The sequence below is a fragment of the Colobus angolensis genome, unplaced genomic scaffold, assembly GCF_000951035.1.
Source record: "Colobus angolensis palliatus isolate OR3802 unplaced genomic scaffold, Cang.pa_1.0 Scaffold73, whole genome shotgun sequence".
Taxonomy (NCBI): Eukaryota; Metazoa; Chordata; class Mammalia; order Primates; family Cercopithecidae; genus Colobus; species Colobus angolensis.
Genome location: NW_012121043.1, coordinates 11,159,284 through 11,182,926, shown reverse-complemented (window position 1 = coordinate 11,182,926; position 23,643 = coordinate 11,159,284). Strand labels below are relative to the sequence as shown.

At 34.5% G+C, this 23,643-nt stretch overlaps 1 protein-coding gene across 1 annotated transcript in view; it reads right to left on the bottom strand.

Moving 5' to 3' along the window:
- EPHA6 (EPH receptor A6) overlaps positions 1-23,643 on the bottom strand; it is a 952,571-nt gene that overhangs the window by 146,443 nt on the left and 782,485 nt on the right. Inside the window, exons 12-13 of the mRNA XM_011927614.1 lie at positions 22,759-22,884; positions 6,881-6,942 (exon numbers count right to left, since the gene is read on the bottom strand). Coding sequence (XP_011783004.1) covers positions 6,881-6,942; positions 22,759-22,884 — 188 coding nt within the window. The remainder of the gene's footprint in view (positions 1-6,880; positions 6,943-22,758; positions 22,885-23,643) is intronic.

The following is a 23,643-nucleotide window of genomic DNA, read 5'->3' as shown; positions in this document are numbered from 1 at the left end:
CTTGCTTTATGAATCTGAGTGCTCTTGTGTTGGGTGCATATATACTTAGGATAGTCAGCTCATCTTGTTGAAATGAATCCTTTACCATTATGTAATACCATTCTTTGTCTTTTTTGATTTTTGTTGGTTTAAAGTCTGTTTTGTCAAAAACTGGGGATGGCAACCCTGGTTTTTTCTGTTGTCCATTTGCTTGGTAAATTTTCCTGCATCCCTTTATTTTGAGCCTACATGCGTTACTGCATGTGAGATGGATCTCTTGAAGACAGCATATTGATAGGTCTTAGTTCTTTATCCAGCTTGCCATTCTGTATCTTTTAATTGAGGCACTTAGCCCATTTACATTTCAGGTTAGTATTATTATATGTGGATTTGATCCTGACGTTGTGATGCTAGCTAATTATTTTGCAGACTTGTTTATGTGGTTAATTTATAGTGCCACTGGTCTGTGTACTTCATTGTATTTTTATTGTGGCTGGTAATAGTTTTTCCTTTCCACATTTAGTGCTTCCTTCAGGAGCTCCTATAAGGCAGGTCTGGTGGTGATGAATTCCCTCAGCATTTACTTGTCTGAAAAGGACCTTATTTCCCTTTTCTTATGAAGCTTAGTTTGAATGGATATGAAATTATGGGTTGGAATCTCTTTCCTTTAATAATGTTGAATATTGGCGCTCAATGTCTTGTGGCTTATAAGGTTTCTGCTAAAAGGTTCTCTGTTAGCCTGATGGGCTTCCCTTTGTAGGTGATCTGGCCCTTCTCTCTGACTACCATTAACATTTTTTCTTGTATTTTGACCTTGGAGAATCTGACAATTATGTGTCCTGAGGAGAACCTTCTCATCAAGTATTTTACTGGGGTTCTCTGCATTTCCTGAATTTGAATGTTGGCCTGTCTAGCTTGGTTGGGTAAGTTCTCATGGATGATATTCTGAAATATGTTTTCTACATTGGTTGCATTCTCCCCATCTCTTTCAGGTACATTAGTCAGTCACAGATTTGGTCTTTTTATATAATCCCATATTTCTTGGAGTTTTGTTTATTCATTTTCATTCTTTTTTCTCTATTCTGGTCTGCCAGTGTTATTTCAGAAACCCAATCTTTAAGTTCTGAGATTCTTCCCTCTACTTGGTCTGTTCTGCTATTAATACTTGTGATTACATTATGAAATTCTTGCATTGTGTTTTTCAGCTCTATCAATCAGGTCAGTTATGTTCTCTATATTGGCTATTTTGACTGTCAGCTCCTGCAACATTTTATCATGATTTTTAGCTTCCTTGCATTGAGTTAGAACGTGTTCCTTTAGCTCAGTGAAGATTTTTTTTAGACACATTTGGAAACCTAGTTCTGTCATCTCAGCCATCTCAGTCTCAGTCCAGTTCTGAACCCTTGCTGGAGAGGCGATGTGGTCATCTGGAGGAAAGAGGACGCTCTGGATTTTTGAGATTTCAGTGTTCTTGTACTGATTCTTTCTCCTCATTGTGGGCTTCTCCATTTTCAATCTCTGAGGTTGCTGACCTTTGGATTTATTTATTTTTTCCTTTTAATGGTCTGGCCACTTTTTCATAGGGCTGCTGTAATTTTCTGGGGGTCTGCTCCAGTGCCTGGTTGCCTTGGATTTTCCAGTACCTGAAGGTATCACCAGTGAAGGCTGTGAAACAGAAAAGATGGCCCTTCCTCTGTGAGCTCTGTTCCAGGGAGGTATGGACCTGTTGCTAGTTCCAACACACTTGTAGGAGGTGGTTGGAGACCCTGCTTGGGAGATCTCACCCAGTCAGGAGGATTGGGATTAGGTACACTCTTAAAGAAGCAGTCTAGTCACTCTTTTGTACAGTAGCTGTGTCCTACTGGGGTACTCCTTCTGTCCCTGGTTGGCTTGTGCTCTCTGAAGCCTGGAAGCTGGAACCACTAAGTTGCTGAACAGCAAAGATGGCAGCCCACCCATTTCTGGCCTCTGCATACCAGGGAGAATTCAAATCTCTGTTGGGCCGGAGAACACAGAAGGGGGTGGCTTGAGGACCCCGTTGGGATGCGCTGCCAGTGAGGAGGAATAGACTGGTTAAAGAAGCAATCTGGACATGTTTTGGTAGAGCAAATGAGATGTGTTGGGGGATCCCTTCTATCCCTGGTCAATTTGGGCTCCCAAAGCCTAGAGACTGGAATGGCTAAGTTGTCCAAACAACAAAGATGGTGGCCTGCCCCTCCCCCGAGGAAACTCTATTCTGTCCCAGGTAGGAGCAACAATGTTGCCAGGGGCTGGCTGGAATTCCAAGTCAGTAGGTCTTATCCTGTAGGGTACCCTGGAAGTGGGGCCTGCAGACTGATAGTGCTCTGCCCCTGGATTCAGCTCCCTTTTCAGGGGTATGTATGGAGGTCCAACTTGTTACCTTGCTTGAGTTGCTGTCACAGCAGCAACTCCAGGGACCCCAGAGCCAGCATATATAAAGCTTCCAGGACTCTGTGCATCTGAGTAGCTTCTCTGCCACGACTTCACACAGTTCTGTGTGTCAGACTGAAGACCCTGGTGGAGTGGGTTCATAAGAGTATCTCCTGACCCAAGCGTTGCAAAGATCCATGGGAGAAGTGTGGTTTCCTGGGGTCACACATTTACTAAGCGCTTCCCTGGGTGGGGGAGGTTCCTGTTGCTCTGCGTTGCTCCCGGGTGGGTCACTGACCTCCTTTTCTCCATTCTCTGTAGGTCCAATTGTTTCCCTGATCAGTCCCAATGTAAGTACCTGGATGTTTCAGTTGAAGGTTCTGTATTATTCACCCCTTTATTCCTCTCTGTAAGAGTCACACACAGTAGTTGCTTCTAGTCAGCCTTCTTGGTCCCCACCCACTGAACATTTTCATTGGATGTTCCACAGACAACTCAAATGCAACATGACCAAAATTAAACTTACCATTTCCTTCCAACTACCAGTCCATCCTGTTCCTCCTCTGTATTCTTTACTTCAATTGATAGCAGCACCTTCTACTCACTTTTCTTGCTCCCAGCCATCCTTCCCTGAGCATATTCTGAGCTGATTTCCTTACTTAATTAAATCCTTCTTGCTTTCTTTTATTAACTTCTCCTACATTTTTGGTTTATAGGTGACCCCCTTTCTTATTTTCCTAAGTGATTTGCATTGTAAAAAATGTAAGTATAGACCAGGCACAGTGGCTCACGACTGTAATCCCAGCACTTTGGAAGACCAAGGCAGGCGGATCACGAGGTAAGGAAATAGAGATCATCCTGGCCAACGTGGTGAAACCCCGACTCTAAAAAAAAAAGAAAATTAGCTGGGTGTGGTGGTGCACATCTGTAATTCCAGCTACTTGGGAGGCTGAGGCAGGGGAATCACTTGAACCTGGGAGGTGGAGGTTGCAGTGAGCTGAGATCGTGCCACTGCACTCAAGCCTGGTGACAGACCAAGATTCTGTCAAACAAACAAACAAACAAACAAACAAAACAGTAAGTGTTCCTTTTCTCTCACGACAAAGGATTTGAGGTGTGAGCAAAAGGCTGCAGTATGAACACACCCTCTTGCACTGAAACTAGTTGTATATTTAGTATTATATTTTGGTATAACTGAATTTTGCGATATAAATTAGCACTCAACAAATGTTATAAAACCAAAAAATTTTGTGGTTGACATGTGGCATTTCAAAGTTATTCTATAGCTATACTTAGTTTAGATTGCTAGTTAATATTGTTATAAAAATGGGAAGTTCTAAGTGGAATGTTCTAAAATGGGAATTTCTAAAATTTAGAGACAGGTGGTTTGCAGGTAAGTGCCACAAAAAGTATTTGCTAAATCCAAATGTATAGCTGGAAAAAGCCTGTATGGGGATAATGGTCAAGGTTATACTTAATTCGCACCAGTAAATTTTAGTGAAATTAGAGAAAATACACTACTGTGAATTAAGTGTAACCTTGACCACTATCCCCAAATGGGCTTAGAAAAGTTAAAAAATCCAAACATTGGTGAGGTTGTGCCTTCTGGGCAGCCAGGCTGCTGCTGAGTTGCTTGCTAAGTCAGAATGTATTCAATTTTAAAATTAAAAATACACACGGTCACACACACATCCCTTCTCTACACACACGTATATGTTCGCACACAAGCCCACACACACGCTTGACTACACTGTCCCTCTGCTGATATATATCTGGAAGAATGTCCACAAGGATCCCAAACAGTATGAGATTCATGAATCCAGTGCCATATGAAAGCCAGCCAGCCACCAGCACTGACACTAAGATGTAATCTTGTAGTTAGTAGTGCTGCCACTCCTTCATAATAAAATAGCAAATCGAAGCAGTTTTCAAATAGTGTGGGAGACCAAAGGGAAATCATTTCTGCTTCCAGTAAGCACAGAAGGCTATTAATGAGCCACGGATGGCTCCCCTACTACACAGCGCACTTAGTCACTTCCTCCTTCCTGTGCTCACATAAGCTGTGATTATGTTCTAAAGCTGTAGTTTGAAAAATGACTTTGCTTTTGAAAATTTATGGGCTATATATATTTATATGTTTTATTTCTGCTTGTCATGGGGAGTTGAGTATCTGTTATTGACATAAAGTTTATAAAGCACTTTGAGTTTGTAAGAAGAGAGATGATTACAAAGAAGGGCAAGAACATTAAAGAAGAGTAAGATGGAAGTATTGACCCTATTTTTCCATTCATTTGATTTTTTTTTGCATTATAATGATGTGACTTTTAGAAACTCTATGTGCAAAGGGGACACAGACCACATGAGGAGATGGTAGTGGACTTAGAAGGAAAGTAGTAAGCATTTTAATAAAATGAATTCATAATGCATGAGAGTATGGCTTTTTGAGTCACAGAGACTTGAGTTTGAATCCTTGCTCTGCCACCTGCAATGTGTCACACACTATTCTATAAGCTTTACAACAATCAATTAATCTTTATAATAACTGTATGAAGTGGATGAGTAAACAGAGGTACAGATAATTTTATAATGAGTAAACAGAGATACAGACACTTTGATACCATGCCCAAGGTCACACAGTCCATAAGTAGAGCCAAAATTAACTGAGATAGGTATTCAGGTGCTTTTCCCCTAGAATCTCTGATAATGTCTTACATACATAGTACATAATAAGAGCTGGAAAATATTAGGTTTTAAAATTTAAAGCATAAAATACACTAGTTCTAAACATGTAGTAGGATGTTTAGAAGTAAATCTTTTATTTATAACATATTATTGTTTCTTTATAACATTTAATTGATTCATTATTCTGCAGAGTAAAATATATAAATTAGGAGAGAAGCTACTATTTCCCACCTTATTTGCTTGTGGTACTCATTCGATCCATTTTTAGCAGCAAGTTAGATTGAATATCTGCTATATTGTCTGCCATTATATTCTGCTTTAGAATACAGCTGATGCAAAAATAAAAAGAAGAAAATAAAAAGAAAACCAACCTAACCCTAGCATCATTAGATAATGAGTCATTTTGATATGTATCTGATAAAAACGAGTTTTTGAAGAAACATAATGGAAGGACATTAAGTATACATGCATTTCAAGTACCATAGGTGGTCCTGATAAATTATTCTAAAATAATTTAGAACAGGTGAAATGAATATAAGCTATAAAATAACACACTTTTAGAATGGCTACAGAGAAGAACAAACAGTTCATGTCCCCAAACACCTGTGAATTTCGTTTTACCTTACAGAGCACACTTGGTTGAGAGTATACACTGCACGAGCAGTATTGCTCTATAATAACTTGATGATTTTGCTGAATTCAGCTTCTAGGATTGAATCTGGACATCAAGCCCAGTCAGAGTATAAATATATCATCACTGCTAGCATTCAGAGCAGTTGGAAGAAGAGGACCCAGAATGAAGAAAAATAAATGAAAATGAGATCAAGAGAGAAAGATGAGATGCAAACAGAACTTATTCACATAACATGGGGCAAAGAATGAAGTGAAGTGAATGTTTTATTTTCACATGAAAGTAAAGAAGAAAAATAATGTAACATTCCAAGTGGCAAGGTCCAACCATTTTGAAAGTGAGAAAAATAGTTATATCTCTGTAGATAGACAGATAGATAGATGATAGATAGATAGACAGATAGATAGATATTAAAAATGCAGTGACATGCAAATACATGACCTTTGCTGGGGATGAAAAATATTTACTATAGCAGTTATTTTCTGTATTTCATTTTTTCACTACCAATGAATATTTTCATAGCACATGATGGTTTTTCAAATCTTAAATGTATTATAAATATACCTTGAAATATAACTTCCTGGTGCCTTCTCAGTTTGTGTTTGTATCACTATCTATAATAAATTACTTTTTGTACATACTATACTTTTAAGGATAAATCACTTTAAAAATAATGTTTTTGTAAAAGAAATCTCTGCTAAAGAAGTTTTATTCCTCCTCCTTTTATTTTCTGAATAGTCAGTCAAATGAACTGAAGGACAAAGTTGATAGAACATTTTCTGAAATGAACTTGAGTCACTGTTGGTAAATACAGATCAGTTAAGGAGTTCAGCATTATAGATAATGCATACAGTATCATACTACATAGTTAAATGTGATAAAGCAAAATTAATGACTGTGAGGCAACTGAGTTTCATTTCATCTTTCTTCATGATAATATTATTTGGTATACACACACACACACATATAGCAAGTGAATTTATAGGAGAAATCAATTACGTTATTGAGTGTACATCCTCCCCCCTTAGTAACACTCTAATGTATCACAGTATCAGGGAAATGCACCCTAGAGAAAACACTGCTATTCTTCACAGAAAATCCATGAATAACATTATGCAAAAATTAATTTATGATAAATGATTTAAATATAGAACTGAGAACAGCTTATTTAAATGCCATCAGAAAAGAACGCCTCACCCGCAAAAAGGAGTCTAGGGATCCATTCTCCATATATTCCACCACAATCATTACTGGTCTGCCTGCAAAAGAGCAAGAGAACACACATGGATTAGAGCAATTACAAAAATATGTGCTGCAGTTAAGAGATACCCAGCTGTGGTAACTAAATTATTTGTATTTTATTAATAGGAATTTCATTTCCCAACCTGCTTCTATAAAAGTGTTCATATTATACATAGGCATCTCTATCTTTCTTTATAGCATTATTTCCTTTTGAGTTCATAAAAAGGACATGAATTACAATATAAATTACAAACGAATTAGGTACTTCTTTTCCTAAAGCCCTGCAATCACTTTCTAGATTATGTTCTTTTTGTCCTCTAGTTTTTCCTTAGAAAACAATCAACAAGCTGAAGTAGGATTTAAGCAGTTATTATAGCTGCTTTTTCAGTTATGGTACAACTTCTAAGGCAGTGCAGCAATTTTGGCTGACTTATATTAGAGTGGGCATTTCTGAAATATTCCTAAGGCAAAGCAGAAAGGAGAAACTCATAAATTCTCTTTAAGAAATTATAAACCATCGGTCATAGTCTGATTTTAAGGGCCTTTAAGCAGAAAAATTTTAGATTGATGAATACTACAAAGCTTGTGGGATTTGTAATAGCTCCTGATTATGTTTTCATTGGACATAGATTTGATCAACAGAGCAACGATGGCAGTACATGAAAAATAAGTAACTCTGATTTTGTAGTCTGGTACAGAAGATAAGATCAGAAACTGAACATAATTTCTTTCCTTTTTTATCATATCAATTGTTACACTGTTACAGTTCCCAATACACCTCTATTAGGTAGAATATTTGACATAAATAACTGATTTATTTCAAAGAAGTGAATGCATTTGTTCTGCCCAATTGCCCAAGTTTAAAAGATAAACTCATTTCAGATGCAGGGGAAATAGTATTCACCTGAAATAAGCATGTATGACATATTTAGTTTTTGCTTCTGTGTTTCTCACCTCTTGTTGGAATTTTTAACTTTTCAATCTGCCCTGTGCACAGTTTTTCCTTATAAACACGAAGGAGATCTTGAAAGAACTGATGTGTACCATTGATGGAAATATTAGATCTCATTGTAATTCATGTTCATTTTATGAACTCAAAGCCTTGTGGGTTAGAAAGGGTGACTATTATGAATTAGTACAATGTATGCAAATGCTAGATTTTACATTTGAATCTATATTTTAAATAAAGATGTGCTAAAGGTTAAATCTATTAATAAAGCCCCCAATTTATCATGCATAAAATTACAACCCAAGGAAGTTTTCCATTTGTAGTGAATATTAACCTATATTCTATAATGTTCCTCGAAGTAATTAATTTTACCCAAATATGAATAAAGAACTTTATTGGCAATTATCGAGGTCAAATGAACTGTCAGCACTCTTGTGGGCAGGGATCTAGAAGATTCAGGTTTTAAACCTTAAAGTTCATCATGAAATCTTTTATTTGGATATACTTTCAGGGAGCTTGGAGGTAGGACATAGAAACACTGAGGCAGCAAGGTGGGGAAAACAAAAGGTCATTTTTGTACTTAAATATAAAAATTCTGAGTCCAATATTCCATTTTGAATGACAATGGATTCTGAATATTAATGGGAATAGTTGGGTTATTACAATGACTGCCTGATGTCTTCTTCCCCTGCCTGCAGAGTCACAAATTTTTAATCTGTCTTGACCATTGCTGTCAGAGGAACACTTTTAGTTTTTATTGTCTTTAACAAACATTTATCCTTCCCTTAAAAATGCCAGTCTTATTAGAATAAAAAGAGCTTGCAAGCATTTCACTTGTATTGGTACATGCCATAATTATGTTTCTTGTGCAGATACGGAAATTGAGGGATAGAAAATTAAAGTACTTGTCCAAAGTCAAATAGCTGGTAAGTGGCAGTATCAAGTAGTCTGTCTCAGAGTTCGAGGTCTTAACCGTTATGCTATAGGTGCCTTTCAGAAAGCATTTATAAATAAAAGCTCCAAGTCTCACCCTGTTAGTCAATTCTTTCCAGTGATGCACCTCATCTTTCCTAACTAGCCTTTGTATCCACGGCTCTACCAGTTGTTATTAGTTCTTCTATTTATTTAATCCTGTCTCCTTCTTCCTTTACTTGTGTAGTCACCTGCCAGGATAATCTCCCAATTTGCTTCTCTCTCTAATCTCACCATCTCTCCCCACTCCCTTAGAATTTATATAACACATCCCTAAAAGTCTCTCACAGTGATAGTTCTTATAGTTTCACGTCCATCACATCTGTTGTGTACACTATGACATGTTGTGCATGTTTTTATATTAAGTTGTTTTTCTTATTTTCCCATAATGCTTTGTATCCTCATTCACTGGGTTTCTCAAGGTCATTTGTCATGGACCTAATCATAGTAGGTGCTTCATGAAAACAAGTTAACTTTTCTTGATTTTATAATTCCTAAGAAACTAACTCTGGAGTATTTCAGCAGGATCTGATTTATGTGAATACACAGGACTTCGAAATTAGTTCTATCTATAACTCTTTGGGAGATACTTTAGGCAATCTTAAAATTCATCAGTGATAAGTTCTATCTTCTCATTAAGAATAATAAAGAATCAAATGAAGACTTCCCTGGTTTCCTGTGAATTAGAAGTTTCACATTTGAACTCTTAATCTTTTATATTTTGTGTAGTAGCATCAACTGAGAACAGCTGTTAATTGAACTAAGGTTTTTTTTTTTTTTTTTTAGCTACTGCTCCATCTAGCCTGTAATTTGCTTTGGTTTTCAACAGGGAGGAACCTAGTCAGACTGTGAAGATTATAAGCAACTTTACAATCCATTATTACATTTTATTATCTAGAAAATAGATAAGTACAAGGGAAATTATGGAAATTAGGATGTTAATCTTTAAATCTGTTTTAGGTGACAGAAGTCTATTGGCAACAGTGTTTTTCGGTCTTTTCCAATTTGTAAAAATTATATATTGCATTATTGTTCTTGGAAGATATATTTGGAAGTAATTTATTATCTCTTTCTAAATTTTTAAAATGTTACACCTTATTTCCTTTTGTACAATTTTAGCCAGTCACCCCTTGTGCCTCATGTCACAGAATCATCTTAGTATTTGCATCATACTAAAGTCAGCGGACAAACCAGGCTTTCTTGAATTAGTCAATTCTTGAAATCCCCAGATCACTTCAAGTCTCATGTATTTGATTTAAGAGACTTTCAAAGATACTTTACAAGTCACCAAAATGAATTTCTTAGGTTTTCCTTCATAAATATCCCAGAAATGGTTATATATTTTAAATGACATTTGAATGAAGATACTCTAAGAAATCAGTTACTGATATTCTGGAGACAATGGATTGCAAAAAACCCTTATCATCCTTTTCTGTTATAGACAAGAAAAATTATTTTCTTACATTAAGACTTTAAGGGAGTATTGACCAATACATATTTTTCAAATGTTTCCTAATACTTCTGATGATTTTGATAAAGGGTGGTGTGGATAAACTATATAATCATAAGACTACACTTTTCTCATGCTGTTGTTAAAGAAAACAAAATAATTCTTTAAATGTTCCATAGATACCCTGTTTAAAGTATTTTGTCAGTGAAATCCTTTTTTTTTTTTGCCTCAGGGAATATTTGTGAAAAAAGAGGATAACAGAGATTTAACATTTTCATATAAGTAATGAGTTTGTGCTGGATGTAGTATGCTCTATCAGTCTGGCAATTTCTAATGTGCAGTCGGTAAAATGAAGACTCAAAACAAATCTCAACAACCTCAAAACTCTATTACAGTTTAGATCATTCAGTTATTTAACATTCTATCAAGTTTATATTTTGTCTACCAGTTAATAAAATTTGTGGTGATAACTTAGATTGACAGTTAGAGCGCCTGTATTTTTTCCCCCCAGTTGCAATTCAGGACTCTTTGGACCAGTTATTTAATCTATTTCTACCTTCCACGTTTCTGTTGTAGAGATAGTGAATTACAATTATAATCTCAAATGGGTTTGATAATAAATGAAATCTTCTTATGCCTCCAAGGCACTCAGAAGATATGGATTATGCCATTTGAACACAGTTATATTATATTAAATCATTGTTTTTATTCACATAAGTACTCAAATTAAAGAACTATTTTCCTCTTATAGTGTTACCTGATGATTATCAGATCACATTCAAAATACATCTCATCCTCATTCAGTTCAAATCCAAACTTTTAACATTTCCCTTGAACTTTCTTTTCCTCTAATAATCCCGTGTTCCTGAAACATCACCATCCATCTAATTATCCAGGTTTGAAACTCTTTTGTGACATTGGACTTCTCACTTTATTAAACCCTTTCTAGTTCATAAGTTATGAGTTCTGTTGATTTTACATAAAATCTATTGCCACTGCCCATATTCTGCCTTTGCTTTCTCTTGCTCAATAATATTTTACTGGTTTCTTTGCTCCTATCTGGTACCCCATTGTAAGCTAACTCTTGCAAAATCATTGTTTTTGAACATTCAGTGATACAAAAAATTTTTTTAAATGCCTACTAGGTAGCAAGTACTCTTCTGGGTTCTGGAGACACATCATCAATCAATGTTAAGATCTCTGCTCTCATAGAGTGTATAGTAGGAAGGGCACTAGAAATAATTAAACAGCCAGTTAGTAAAAAGGGCTAATGCCTCATTCCCCTATTTTAAGACTGCATTGTTTATTGCGGAATTAAAGTCTAAATTGCTTGGTAATTAAGTTCCTTTACAATCTCTTCTCTACCTTCATTTCTAGTTTCACCTTTTACTTCACCCTATTCCCATATCTCCTGTTTTTCAACTAATCAAGGAAGTGAAAGATGTCTACAAACAGAACTACAAAACACTACTGAAATAAATCAGAAATGAAATGAATAAATGGAGAAACATTCCAAGCTCACAAACTGGAAGACTGATATCATTTAAATGGCCATACTGCCCAAAGTAATTTACAGACTCAATGATATTCCCACCAAATTACCAACCTCATTTTTCACAGAATTAGAAATAAACTATTCTAAAATTCATATGGAACCATAAAGAACCCAGATAGCCAAAGCAAGTGCAAGCAAAAAGAACAAAGCTGTAGGTATCACATTATCCAACTTCAAACTGTACTATGAAACAACAGTAACCAAAAGAGCAGGGTACTGGTACAAAAACAGGAAAATAGACCAATGGAAAATAATAGAGAATTCAGAAACAGCCACACACCCTAACCATCTGATCTCTGACAAAACTGACAAAACAAGCAATAGTGAAAGGACTCCCTATTCAACAAATGGTGCTGGGATAACTGGCTAGCCATATGCAGAAGAATGAAACTGGACTCCTACTTTTCACCATACACAAAAAATTAACCCAAGATGCATTAACGATTTACATGTAAGAACTCAAACTATAAAAATCATAGAAGAAAACCTAGGAAATACCCTTCTTGACTTTAGCCTGGGCAAAGAATTTATGGCTCTTTTTCAATTTCTCTTGGTGACTCATAATTTCCTGAATATTACTTTACTTGTACCTTCCTCTCTTCTTTGGAAGACTGCCTTCTCATTACCTCTACTTGACAAAAATCATATACTTTTAAAAAAAAAGCAGCTTAAATATCATCTCCATTGTAAATTCTCCTATGAATTTCTCTCTGTTTTAGGAAGTCTTGATTGTTTACTTTCTCCTCCCTTTATATCTCAATCAATTTTAGAACAGTTATGGTACAGTATTAATGTTAACAATATAGGTGTCTGTCTTCCATTCTAAAGTGGCCTTGAACTCAGGACTTAATGCCCAATTCTTCTCTGTAAGGTCACTATCTAAGCACAGAGCTAGGCATAGAGTAGGTATTCAATTTTATATTTTCTGAATTGAATGTCAGAAGGAACACACACATATGAATGATCTCTAAGAATAATTCCAGACCTACAAAAGATTTACTGAAATAACAGAATGGCAAATCAATAATTTTTAATCATAAATTACTTACATTATCAAAACTATTGTTGTGAAGACAGCAAAATTCAAATTTCAGCTCCACTACCTAGTAGTTGCATGATCTTAGGGAAGTTATTTTAGCTCTTTCAGTTTTGGCATATATAAAATGAGAATAATATCATGTACTACATAAAATTTTTGAAATAATCAGATGAGAAAATATATAATTAGCATAATGTTTGTCACTAAAATATTGATGTCCATCTACTTTCCTTTCCTTTTGTGCATAGGTATCTGCTTCTGTATTGTTATGTTTGCACACTATGTCACAAAAAGTTCTAAAAAATAGAAAATTTTTGTACTTTATCGCAGATTGGTATTGACATGAAAATTACTTTATCATCTTTGACTAAGTAAAGTAAAATTATTGCTAGTTACATGTTTCATATGATGCAGTAAACTTCCAGTTTTAGCACTAAAATTCTCGTGTCCCAGGCAAACTGGGATGATTGCTTACTCTATATTTTGCCTGCCCAGCACAGCACAGTTGAAGTTGTAAGATTAGAGTCCCATAGCCTGATATTGGAGATGTTTTCCCCTTTGGACAAGTAACCTTTTATAACTCACTTTTCAACTCACTGTCTCTGTTTCCTCATTTGAATATTATATATTTCTCATTGGCACATTTTAATTTCCTCATTTGGTTATTATTATTGATTTTACTATATATAGGCATATTATTATAACCTCCTCCTTAGGGTGGTGAGATGAAAAGGATAATGTGCTTAAAACAGAGAATAGAACCCAATGCTGAACACTGAATCACCCAATAACTGCTAATTAAATGAATGGCTATCTGTTGAGTATTATATGTCACCTTACTGACTAGATGTTGAATCCTAAGCTAAGAAGTGGCTTGCAGAGCTAATAAGGTTCATTAATAGAATGACTAGTGTTAGTAAATTTAGGAGCTCTCTGGATGGTCTCAAAGGTCCATTTAAATCATATATGCCTGAAATTGACAGGTTTGAAATTGCTTTAATGAACAAGATGGTTTCTCAGGTAAAGTAAAATACTTTAAAGAGTATTTTCCTATTTTAAATAACATAATATACAGTTTCTTAACAATAAAATCTGCTAAAAGTAGGTTCTTATTCTCATTAACAATCTGTGTTGTGTCTTCTGCACTCTGTTTACAGATTTTTGCCTGTAACATACTTTATGGTTAATATAGAATTGATGGTTTTAATCTTAGAGCTATTTGAAAACCCTCAGTTTATATAGTCAGATGATTTGATTCCATTTTTCCCCCTTAATTTAGGTCATTTGCTTTTTAAAATTAAGTGGTAAGCCAAATACCCTTGGAAAAATACTGAAAAAAAAAATACTTTAGTGATAAAAGAGCTGAGCAAAAATTAGGAGAGGTGATCTGCATTTATGAAAATAGTAACATTTCTTCATCTAGATTTGTTAGAGTAAATGAAAGGTGTGAGGCTAGAGAAACAAAACATGATTTTCCTGCCAGTTCCAGAGAGCAGTGGCATGCCATCTGCATCTGTTGACCTCAGTAATATTCAGTGATGTCCTTCTTCCTACTAGAAATTACCATATAGGCAAAAAGGTTTCTCCTTAACTAAAAGTGTCTTGTTAACAATGAAAGTTACTGCCAAATTTGCCTCGTGTTGGATTGTTTTTACTATAAGATACTAACCATGCTGAAAAATTTTAATAACAAATGAGTTTTTAAGAAAGTCTTTCTTGATTTTGTATTACATTCACATTTAGAAAAGTAACAGTGATATACAAATTAAAAGCATATCTTTTGAAATTATTTGTGACTTTTTGCTTTCCCAAAATTATGAAGGAAGTGATTATGTAATAATTAATATTTGAATTACTATAGGTAGCAACAAAAAACACAGCAAGGAATTTTCATGTCTTAAAATACTGCATAATGTCTAAGTTCAAAACTAAATTAAATTACATGTCAAATAAATAATTATATGGTGCTTTAGTTCTTGGTTTTCTTCTTTAAAATCCATTTGTATAACTTAAAAATAGATACTACTCTAAATCAACATGCAGGTAAGAATAACTTTTTATAAGTTCTTCAATATGCTAGGCACTGTTCTATGAGTTTTACATGTTTAAACTCATTTAATCCTCATATTGACCCTTGTGGCAAGTGTAATTATTAGCTCAATTAAACAGGTAAGGTTACTGATGCACCAAGGTTTAAGCAACTTGCCTAAGGATACACAGTGAGTAATTAATAGTGCAAGACTTAAAGCCAGGCAATCTGGCTCCAGAGTCTGAATGCTTGGCCGTGTCCTTATACCTCAAAGTAATGTCTCCATTAGTAGTCTGAGGAGCATAAAGCGTTACCCCAAATCTCCATGTCTTATCCTAGAAACATCCGGGAAGAGTATTATGAACTAGGCACTGTGTTGCTCCCCAGGATATTGTGTTGAGAAATTCCAGGATTTTAAAGGCCTACAAAGCTGTAAAACGCTCTATACAAACAGGAAATATGTACTAAGGACACTGGCTGGAAAAACCTTCAGATTTTGCTTTCTCAAACATCAGTTTATGATAATAATCTTAAGGTTCCATTAAAAATAAATTTGTCTTATATTAATATTCTCAAATTTGGCTTAAAAAGACAAGTCTTAGCTGTTGAAATTTCAGCTATAAGAGGCATATATGAGAACATTTAAGAGCTGCAATGTGATGCTTTTGCAAAAACTCTGGAGAAGACACTAGGGCAAGTGTTACATCCTGAATATTTTAAGAGAGTCCCTAAGCTTTTGGTAGAAAGCATCGTATTTTCCAGTAGTATTTCAAATGCTATGCTTTACTTCTGGCTTGAAAAATGTCTTATTATTAAATGAGTGTTCAAATATTTTGCTTTCTGCTCTTCTGTATCATTCACTGTCAAAAGAAAATTATCAGAAAATTTAAAAATAAAATAAACCCCTAAACAGAACATATTTCACGTATTCTAACTATGTAGGTAATTTACAGAGTGATTTTAATTATAATGGCAAAACATTTGTTAAACAGTCATACATATGACATAATTAAACCACCGACTACTTTCCTTCCCCCTACCCCCAATGCATCAGGCAAGTTACTATTTATTTCTTAATCTTTTCTGCAACTCTTCCAAGATATCTGATTTTTAAAAAGTTCAGCTTTGATAAATGCACTCTCTGTTAAGACCTCTGTGAATAGAAATATGAAAAGCCAACATGGTGTCATAGGGCAGCTTCCACTGTGATTTGTCCTACAAAGCAAAACAGTGAAGCCTGAGCCAACGCATGTTTTACAGCAGGGCTGGTCTGTCTCCATGTTAGTTATATTCTTAAGTGGTCCAGCATCCCATGAGGGCATGTATGCTATCCTGTGCGGATCCACATGGTTCTCTGGAAAGGAAGAGCCAGCTGAGCAGCTTTGTTTCCTATTATGTTCCCAATTAAGGTGAAAACTCACAAAACAATCCAATGAGCACAAACAGTGAATACTGATTACATGGAGACTCAAGTTACTTAGAAAACCATGTAAGGATTTTCAGAATTTTTCTTTGTAAGAAGAAAATGATTCTCGAATGCATCTTTTGAAAGTGCTGATAGTTTCTTTGAATAGGACCAAAATAAATGGCACAATCTGTAATAATAAAGCATGAAGATCTCTAGGGAGTAGGTATGTTCTCAATGGAGAATTTAAATAGCCATATATATATATATATATATATATTTTTTTTTTAAGATTCAAACTTATTCAAATGATATTAAGATAAAAGAAACATTTATGCTAATAGGAAGTCTTAGTTAAGGCCAAAGGCTAGAACTATTTAAAAATTCTCAAAATAGAGAAGTTAAAAAGAACTACTAAAAAATCTAGAGATTACTTAAAGGCTCTTTTAAGATTTTTCATGTCTTTCTGGCAGGAGAAAAATAAAAATTTTCTTTGTACTCCTTAAGCGCTTGATATCAAGTGCATCATGCAGTTTTTTTTTTAAATGCACTGCCAGTCTTACATAAAGATGATGCTCACTTATGTCAGTTAAGCCTAACTTTATATATAGAACACTGAATTCTTTAGAACCAGGGGTTCTTTGTGTGTGAACTTTAGGGTGTCCAGAGACCTCCTAAAATTGTATGTAAACACTTACATACATGATCACATGTCCATTTTCTTGGGGAAAAGAGTGAAGCCTTCATTGGATTTTCAAAATCAGGGTTGGCGAGGAAGGTTAAATAACTGCTGAGTTTTCACCTGGTTTATAATGAGGAGTCTTATTTTTGGCCAAGAAATAAAGTATAAAATCCAAAAAGAATCTGAGTTCATGACCTGTACCACAGTATCATAATCATCAGTCCACAGGAGCCTTTAAACTCATAAACTCTGCAATAAAGTTTTTACAAACTGAATGTTATTTGAAGGTTTAAACTATACCTTCCATTTTATATATGTTCCCATCCTGATTTTTCTTATTCCAATTGATACCTTGAACTTGCCTTCCTTAAACTCTATATCATTTTGTAACGTACCGTGTATTTCTCCTCAAGTAAACCAAAGAACCAAAGGATGATGTACATGCTCTTTGGAACCCACTGACTTGAAGCAAGAGTGAGCCACCAGAATGCAACCTCGACATTATCTGGTCAGCCCCCTTTGCATTTGTTGTAGAGTATATCCTAAACAGACATTTTAAAATAATCCTCTAACCTAACACCAACAGCGTTGCAAATATTTTACAGGGGTTGTTTGGGGTTGTGTAACTAGAACGCAATCACTGATGTCACTCTCCTTTGTGCTTTGGTTTGCGCCGGTGTGTTCTGTTTGTCATTCCACCAGTGATCTTATCTTCTCTATCTTCTCCCCACCCCTGAAATAGCAATAATGTTGGTCTCTCACCCACACCTGGCTCAGAATCTCCATCCTAGTTTTGTAACAGCTGCTGTCTGCAATGTTTTCTTCTGAAGCCTGCAGCTGCACAAATTTTAGAGAAGAGTTCTCTAGGGAGAACTGTGCAAGATGAGTGTTAAGTAAGGCCTATATTGGTGTTTTTGATATTATCTAAGTGGCAAGGAATAAAGAAACTAGGAGTTAGTAATCCAGATAAATACTTTATTTTTATTATATTTTATATTTTGAATGATTTATTCAGGATTTTACTTTGCATATTTAATCTAGTTTTTCTGATTTCCTTTATAAGTAGTTTTGGTTTAAGTGTGTACACACACTCACACATACATCATCTAGGGTAATTAGCAGCATTCTCAACTGCAGAAATGCCTAAAATATGTACCCTTCAATGAAAAAAGAAAATCCCCCTATTAAAAGTCTCTTACTTAAAAAGTATGCCGCTGTATCTTATGTTGTATAAACTTATTACAACAAAATATTGTTAAATACAAAATATATGCTAAAGAAAACTACTTAAATATAATTGGAAGAATTTAGCCAACAGAAATTGTTTTGTCATAAGTAATTAATTTTGAAATGCCAAATTGTGAATCTAAAGGAAAGGTACTAACTTTTTAAAGAATGTCTGAAAATATGAAGAAATAAAATGATCCACTTTGATTTTTCTGAAGTACAATTTGATCATATTTACAATGCAGATACTTTTCCACTGTTGACTTTCCTTGGCATATGGAGTTTATGCCAATTTTCCTTAGCTCAGTGTACATTTCCCCAAAGTCTGCCACCCAGTCTTATATATTTGCATTACTACTTTTCTACAGTCCTCTATATGCATCAAAACTTGATATTATTATATGCACCAGATCCTAGATTTTCTATAGCTTCAAACGTATTTATCATTCCAGGCTCATTTGCAACATCTAAGCTATATACTTTCTGAATGAAATTTTTTTTTGACTGGATAATAGTGAATGCAATATTTTCCCTGACTTCAGCCCAGATAGGATTTCACATGAAATACGGAAAGGAAAATATTGATAAACATTGTTAGTTGACTATAAAGACATTTTAATGTTGGCTCAGGACTGCATGTCCTTTGCTATAGAAATGAAATTATTGGATATGTGGTTTACAGAAATCTGGGTTGTTAATCCATTTTCTAACATGGCTACTCAGAATAGCAGTGAGGATGTCAAAATGTTTGGTATTTGAGTATAAGGCTCATCCAAATCTCTTTCCAATGGATAAATAAATAAATAATATTAAACATTATTCTTAATTATAGACTCAGTAATTGCAAATATAGTTTTTGAATACACGTGTTCACAATTTTCCTGTTATTTGATTCAGAGTAGCAGAGAGGAAGTCTCACGCTATCTTTGCCATTTCCTTTGCACCTAACACAAATCACAGAATGAAGAGAAGCTCAGGTAAAAATGTCAAAAGAGGTGCTACACATACAGCATTGTATGTAAAGCACAGGCAGGTAAACAGAGAGGGTACCTCAGAGAACATTTCTTCAATAACTAAAGAACTGCTACGATTAACCACGAAGGAAGTATTAGGGAGATATTCAACACTGATTTTATTCCCTCACAACCTGTCTATTTCCAAATCCCACATGTTGCCTATTTCCTAGTTCTCTTTTTTATAGACTTCTCTTACAATTGACAAAACTTGTTAGTTTAAGGTATACATTTGAGGTATACATATCCATATATATATGAGTAACTTCATTATATATATATAATATATATATGAGTTACTTCATTAGTAAAAAAATTATCAAGTCTCACAACTGATAGAAAACTGACAGAAAAACGTAGGCTAAAATTTTGTTGATACAAACACATTCAACCTTAAGATGTGATTTGCTGAGTGATTAGCAGATAATAAACATGCCTTGACATCTTATAGGTAGGTCTAATTTTTGAGACACATTGTAATGGTTGCATTTTATGTAGATTTAAAACACCATATGATGTCAGATGGTTACTGCTAAGAAGTGACAGAGAAAAGTGAATTCATGAAATTTCTATGTGTTAGCCGTCACTATTAATGTAGAATTTTATTTTTAATGCTTTATTTTTCTCCTATCTTTTGTGTATGGCAAACATCAAACTGCCAAAAATATAGTGGATTTGGGTAGAGGTGAAATCTGTCATAATGTGATCCACTAGTCTGAGACTATGTATACTCAACACTCCATGGCATATAAAAATATTCTAAAACACTTTCAAATATTGTTTGACCACATAATTAAGTTAAAGAAATAACTACATGCAGCAAAGACAGCAAGCTTATTATTTTAGAGAATATGTCTGATAACTTATTTAAAAGAGGGACACATTCTTTTCAAGGAGGTAGAATTTGATTTAAATAGTAATAAATATAGTGGAGGAAGACTTTCCTTTAAAAATATAATTTTGGAGTTACATCATTTCTAATTTCTCTTCTCCTTCCCCATTCTCTTCTTTCCTTTATCCTCCCCTCTCTTTTTCCTTCCCTTCCTCTCCTCTCCTGTGATTTCCCTTTTTTCTTTTTGGAGAAAAGAAAAGGTCTCATGATTCGATGAATCTGTTATTATTATGGTTAGTGTAAAAGTAAGTACTGTAGAAATATTGCTCTTTAAGAGCACAGTGTGACGTGAAGCAAAAAACTATTATATATAAGACATAGTCACGTATCTCTTTTAAATTTGATCATGATAAGTAATTGGGAGCTAAACTAGCACTAGAACAGGTGTTTACATTTCTTGACTGATAGAGAAAATGTCTTATGCAACCCTTAAAGTAGTGTGACAGATAATCAATTGGTAGAAAGTGAGTTTACTGCCGCCCAGTGGGCACCAACCTGCAGCTGAGTGTTTAAAGTGTCATGGTTATGGGCCATGGGAGAAACCGCTTGCTGCCTTCAAATTGATGTCTGAAACCTGAAGGGTATTAATTCAGCTATTAGATGGCAAAGAAATACTTCAGTTTTTTTTTAAAAAAATATAAAACAATAAAAACTTCTCATGATTACAGCTTCATTCCTCTTTACACAAAATTAAAACAAAAAATCTTGGGAAATAAGCTATAGTTGAACAAGAAAGGATTAAAAAAACTTCTGAAATAGTAGCAGTCATTACCAAAAAAGTATCACACAAAATGTACAGAGATGACTTATCAAAATGATATAAGCCAGGAAAAGTATGTTGAGTTAATTTCAGTTTGTGGAAACAGGGACAAGTTTAGATCTATAAATTTTTTATGAAGCAATTTTGTTACACCTGATTTGTATGTAAGTCATGAAAACTGAACTGAGTTTTCTCTCCTATGAAAGCTCGAGGCAAATTTGGCTTAAAGCCTAGAAGAGTAGAGTGCTAGAATGTTCTCTTAAATCCCTCTGTGGAAAGTTGTTTCTGTATGTGTTAAAGAACAGTCATCTTGCTTCTGTCATTCTCAGTAGCTAAATGACAAAGGTTTTTTGTTTTCTAACAGTGATATTGAATAATTCAAGTCACTACCAAACTTCATAATGTCATTTCTGCCAAACATATCTGACTTGACCAAGATTTGTCATTAAGAGTTAAGGGTTAGGCCATTAAACTCTATGCAATCTGCTCATCTTCTAAATTCCAATCACTGAGATATTAATTATATATGAAAGCTACATGTTTATATTTGCAGTTAACTCTGAGAGCTTGGCTTATATAGTTTTTTTTTTTCTAATCCTTTGCAACAACATCATCAACAACAAAATTTCTGTACAATTGTTATCATTTCTGTCTCTAAGGAGAAAAAGGGCAATATAACACCCAATAAAGTGAAAATTTATAATCTTTTAACTCATGTAATTTTGGTTTCTGCTTTTTCAGTGGTATTCTTGGCCACAAAGTATCTAACCACATCAATAAATTATCCAGTGATGAAGCTAAATGACATCAAAGCATATTTATCTGTTTTAATTAAGTAGAAAAGAGTAACTGAAAGGCAAAGGAAAAATATCAGTATATAATGGTCTTAAGATTTGTTAGTATAATTATGCTGACAAGGACAAGAAATGTGCATTGTTGGGATTTTTGCTTTTATTGGATTTCCCAGTCTTTTCAAGTGTTCAAATTACATAGCAGGCTGGGCCAGTTCTCCTGAATACATTGATGTCATTACAATAATTTTTTTAGCATTATTATTAGTTATAATAAAAATCACAAGAATTATGATTTTAAAACTCCAAGAATCAACATTCAAATTCTATTTTCCTAAGACACATATAAAATGTAAAGTAAGATGGCATCCTTTAGGTACAATGAAGGAAGGCAGCTAGATATTTTACTAAATGTCAGGGAAGAAACAAATTGTAATTACAATCATGCCTTGTAAAACCTGCAAAATGTTTTAGTAAATTTGAAATTGCATTTTTAAATGCTCAGTATCCTATGTTTTGTTTCTCTCAATAAAATACAGCTTTGGTCAGATTGGCATTTTTAGGGAAAAATGCATATTAATTTTTATTCTAAAAAATGTCTTTCAGGTTGCTACTTTCTGGTTTCTTCAAATCATTTTCTTCTCTAATGAAAGGATAGTTTAATTAAGTCTCTATCAACTCTATGAAATTACTCTTTCTGTCAAGAACACTTAGTTTTTAATTCACTTTTCTGGCCAATTCCAAGTGGCAAAGTGTCTGAAGTCCATCCTTGTTTATTCTTGAGTTACACATTTTGGATCTGAATCTCTAATTCTTACTTAAGTAAAAAAATTTTTCAGAAGAGGAGGCAGCACTATGCAAATTGGGTGCTCAGAGTCCAAATTCTTCTTCCTTTGTGCCATTATCACAGCATTTGGTATTATGAATATGGTTCCTGCATAAGCAGTCACTTATATTTCTTTTCCACAATAAATTTAAAAAATACTCATTTTGTATTTGGGGCCTATCAACTATGACCACAGTCCTACTGATGTATATGGTGGCAGAAAACTTCACCTGAAATACCTACCAGCAGGAATCCTGGGGGGCAAAGATCCTCCCCCTGGCACTGGATGCGGGGCCTGGATGCTATTTAAAAACCCTGCCCTCAGGAAGCTGGGGCAAAACGCCTCCACCCCAATGGCCGGGAAGGATCCTTTTAAGAGATAAAAATTGACATTAATCAAAGTCTTCTTTATGGAAAAGCATTGATCATTTACATGGAATAAAACCTAAAATCAACAAAGACATCAAATTTTACAAAGAAGTTATAAAATTAAAGGGACGGAATACATTTTTACTCATAAATTTATAAAATCAACTTAGTGTCTTGAAAAGAAAGCTACTGAACTAGTTACAATTAAAGAGGGTTAGAAGCATCAGAGTGCTAGATAAAAGTACTAAACCTACATTTAGAACATAAAGCTGTGCTATGGAATAATAAAACGGATATAAATGCTAGTCATTGATGCTGTTTATTTGCAGAATTCACGCCCACATGAGTTACAGGCATGCAGAAAATAGCCACGATAAGATCTGATATATGCTGCATCAACAGGAGCAGTGCTTTACTTTAGGTCTATCTCTATTAGTGTTTAAAATAAGGAAAACTTTTACATCATGCAGTAATTACATATTTTTGCAACAGGGACAAGAACATTGATGTATGCAATTATTAATTTGTTATACTTTTCCATTAGGGACAAGATACGAGAGTTTGCAAAGGTAAAACCACATGCTTTTTCATTTTTAACAAGGATATTTTAAAGTAAAGAAAAAGTAAGCGGCTTGGAAATTTATCCGTAAAATTATACAATGAATCATAGAATAAAAGAATGTCAGAACTAAATAACAGTGTGGAAATCATCTAGTTAAAAACATTCATTTTAGATCAACAAACTGAGGCCTAAGGAGG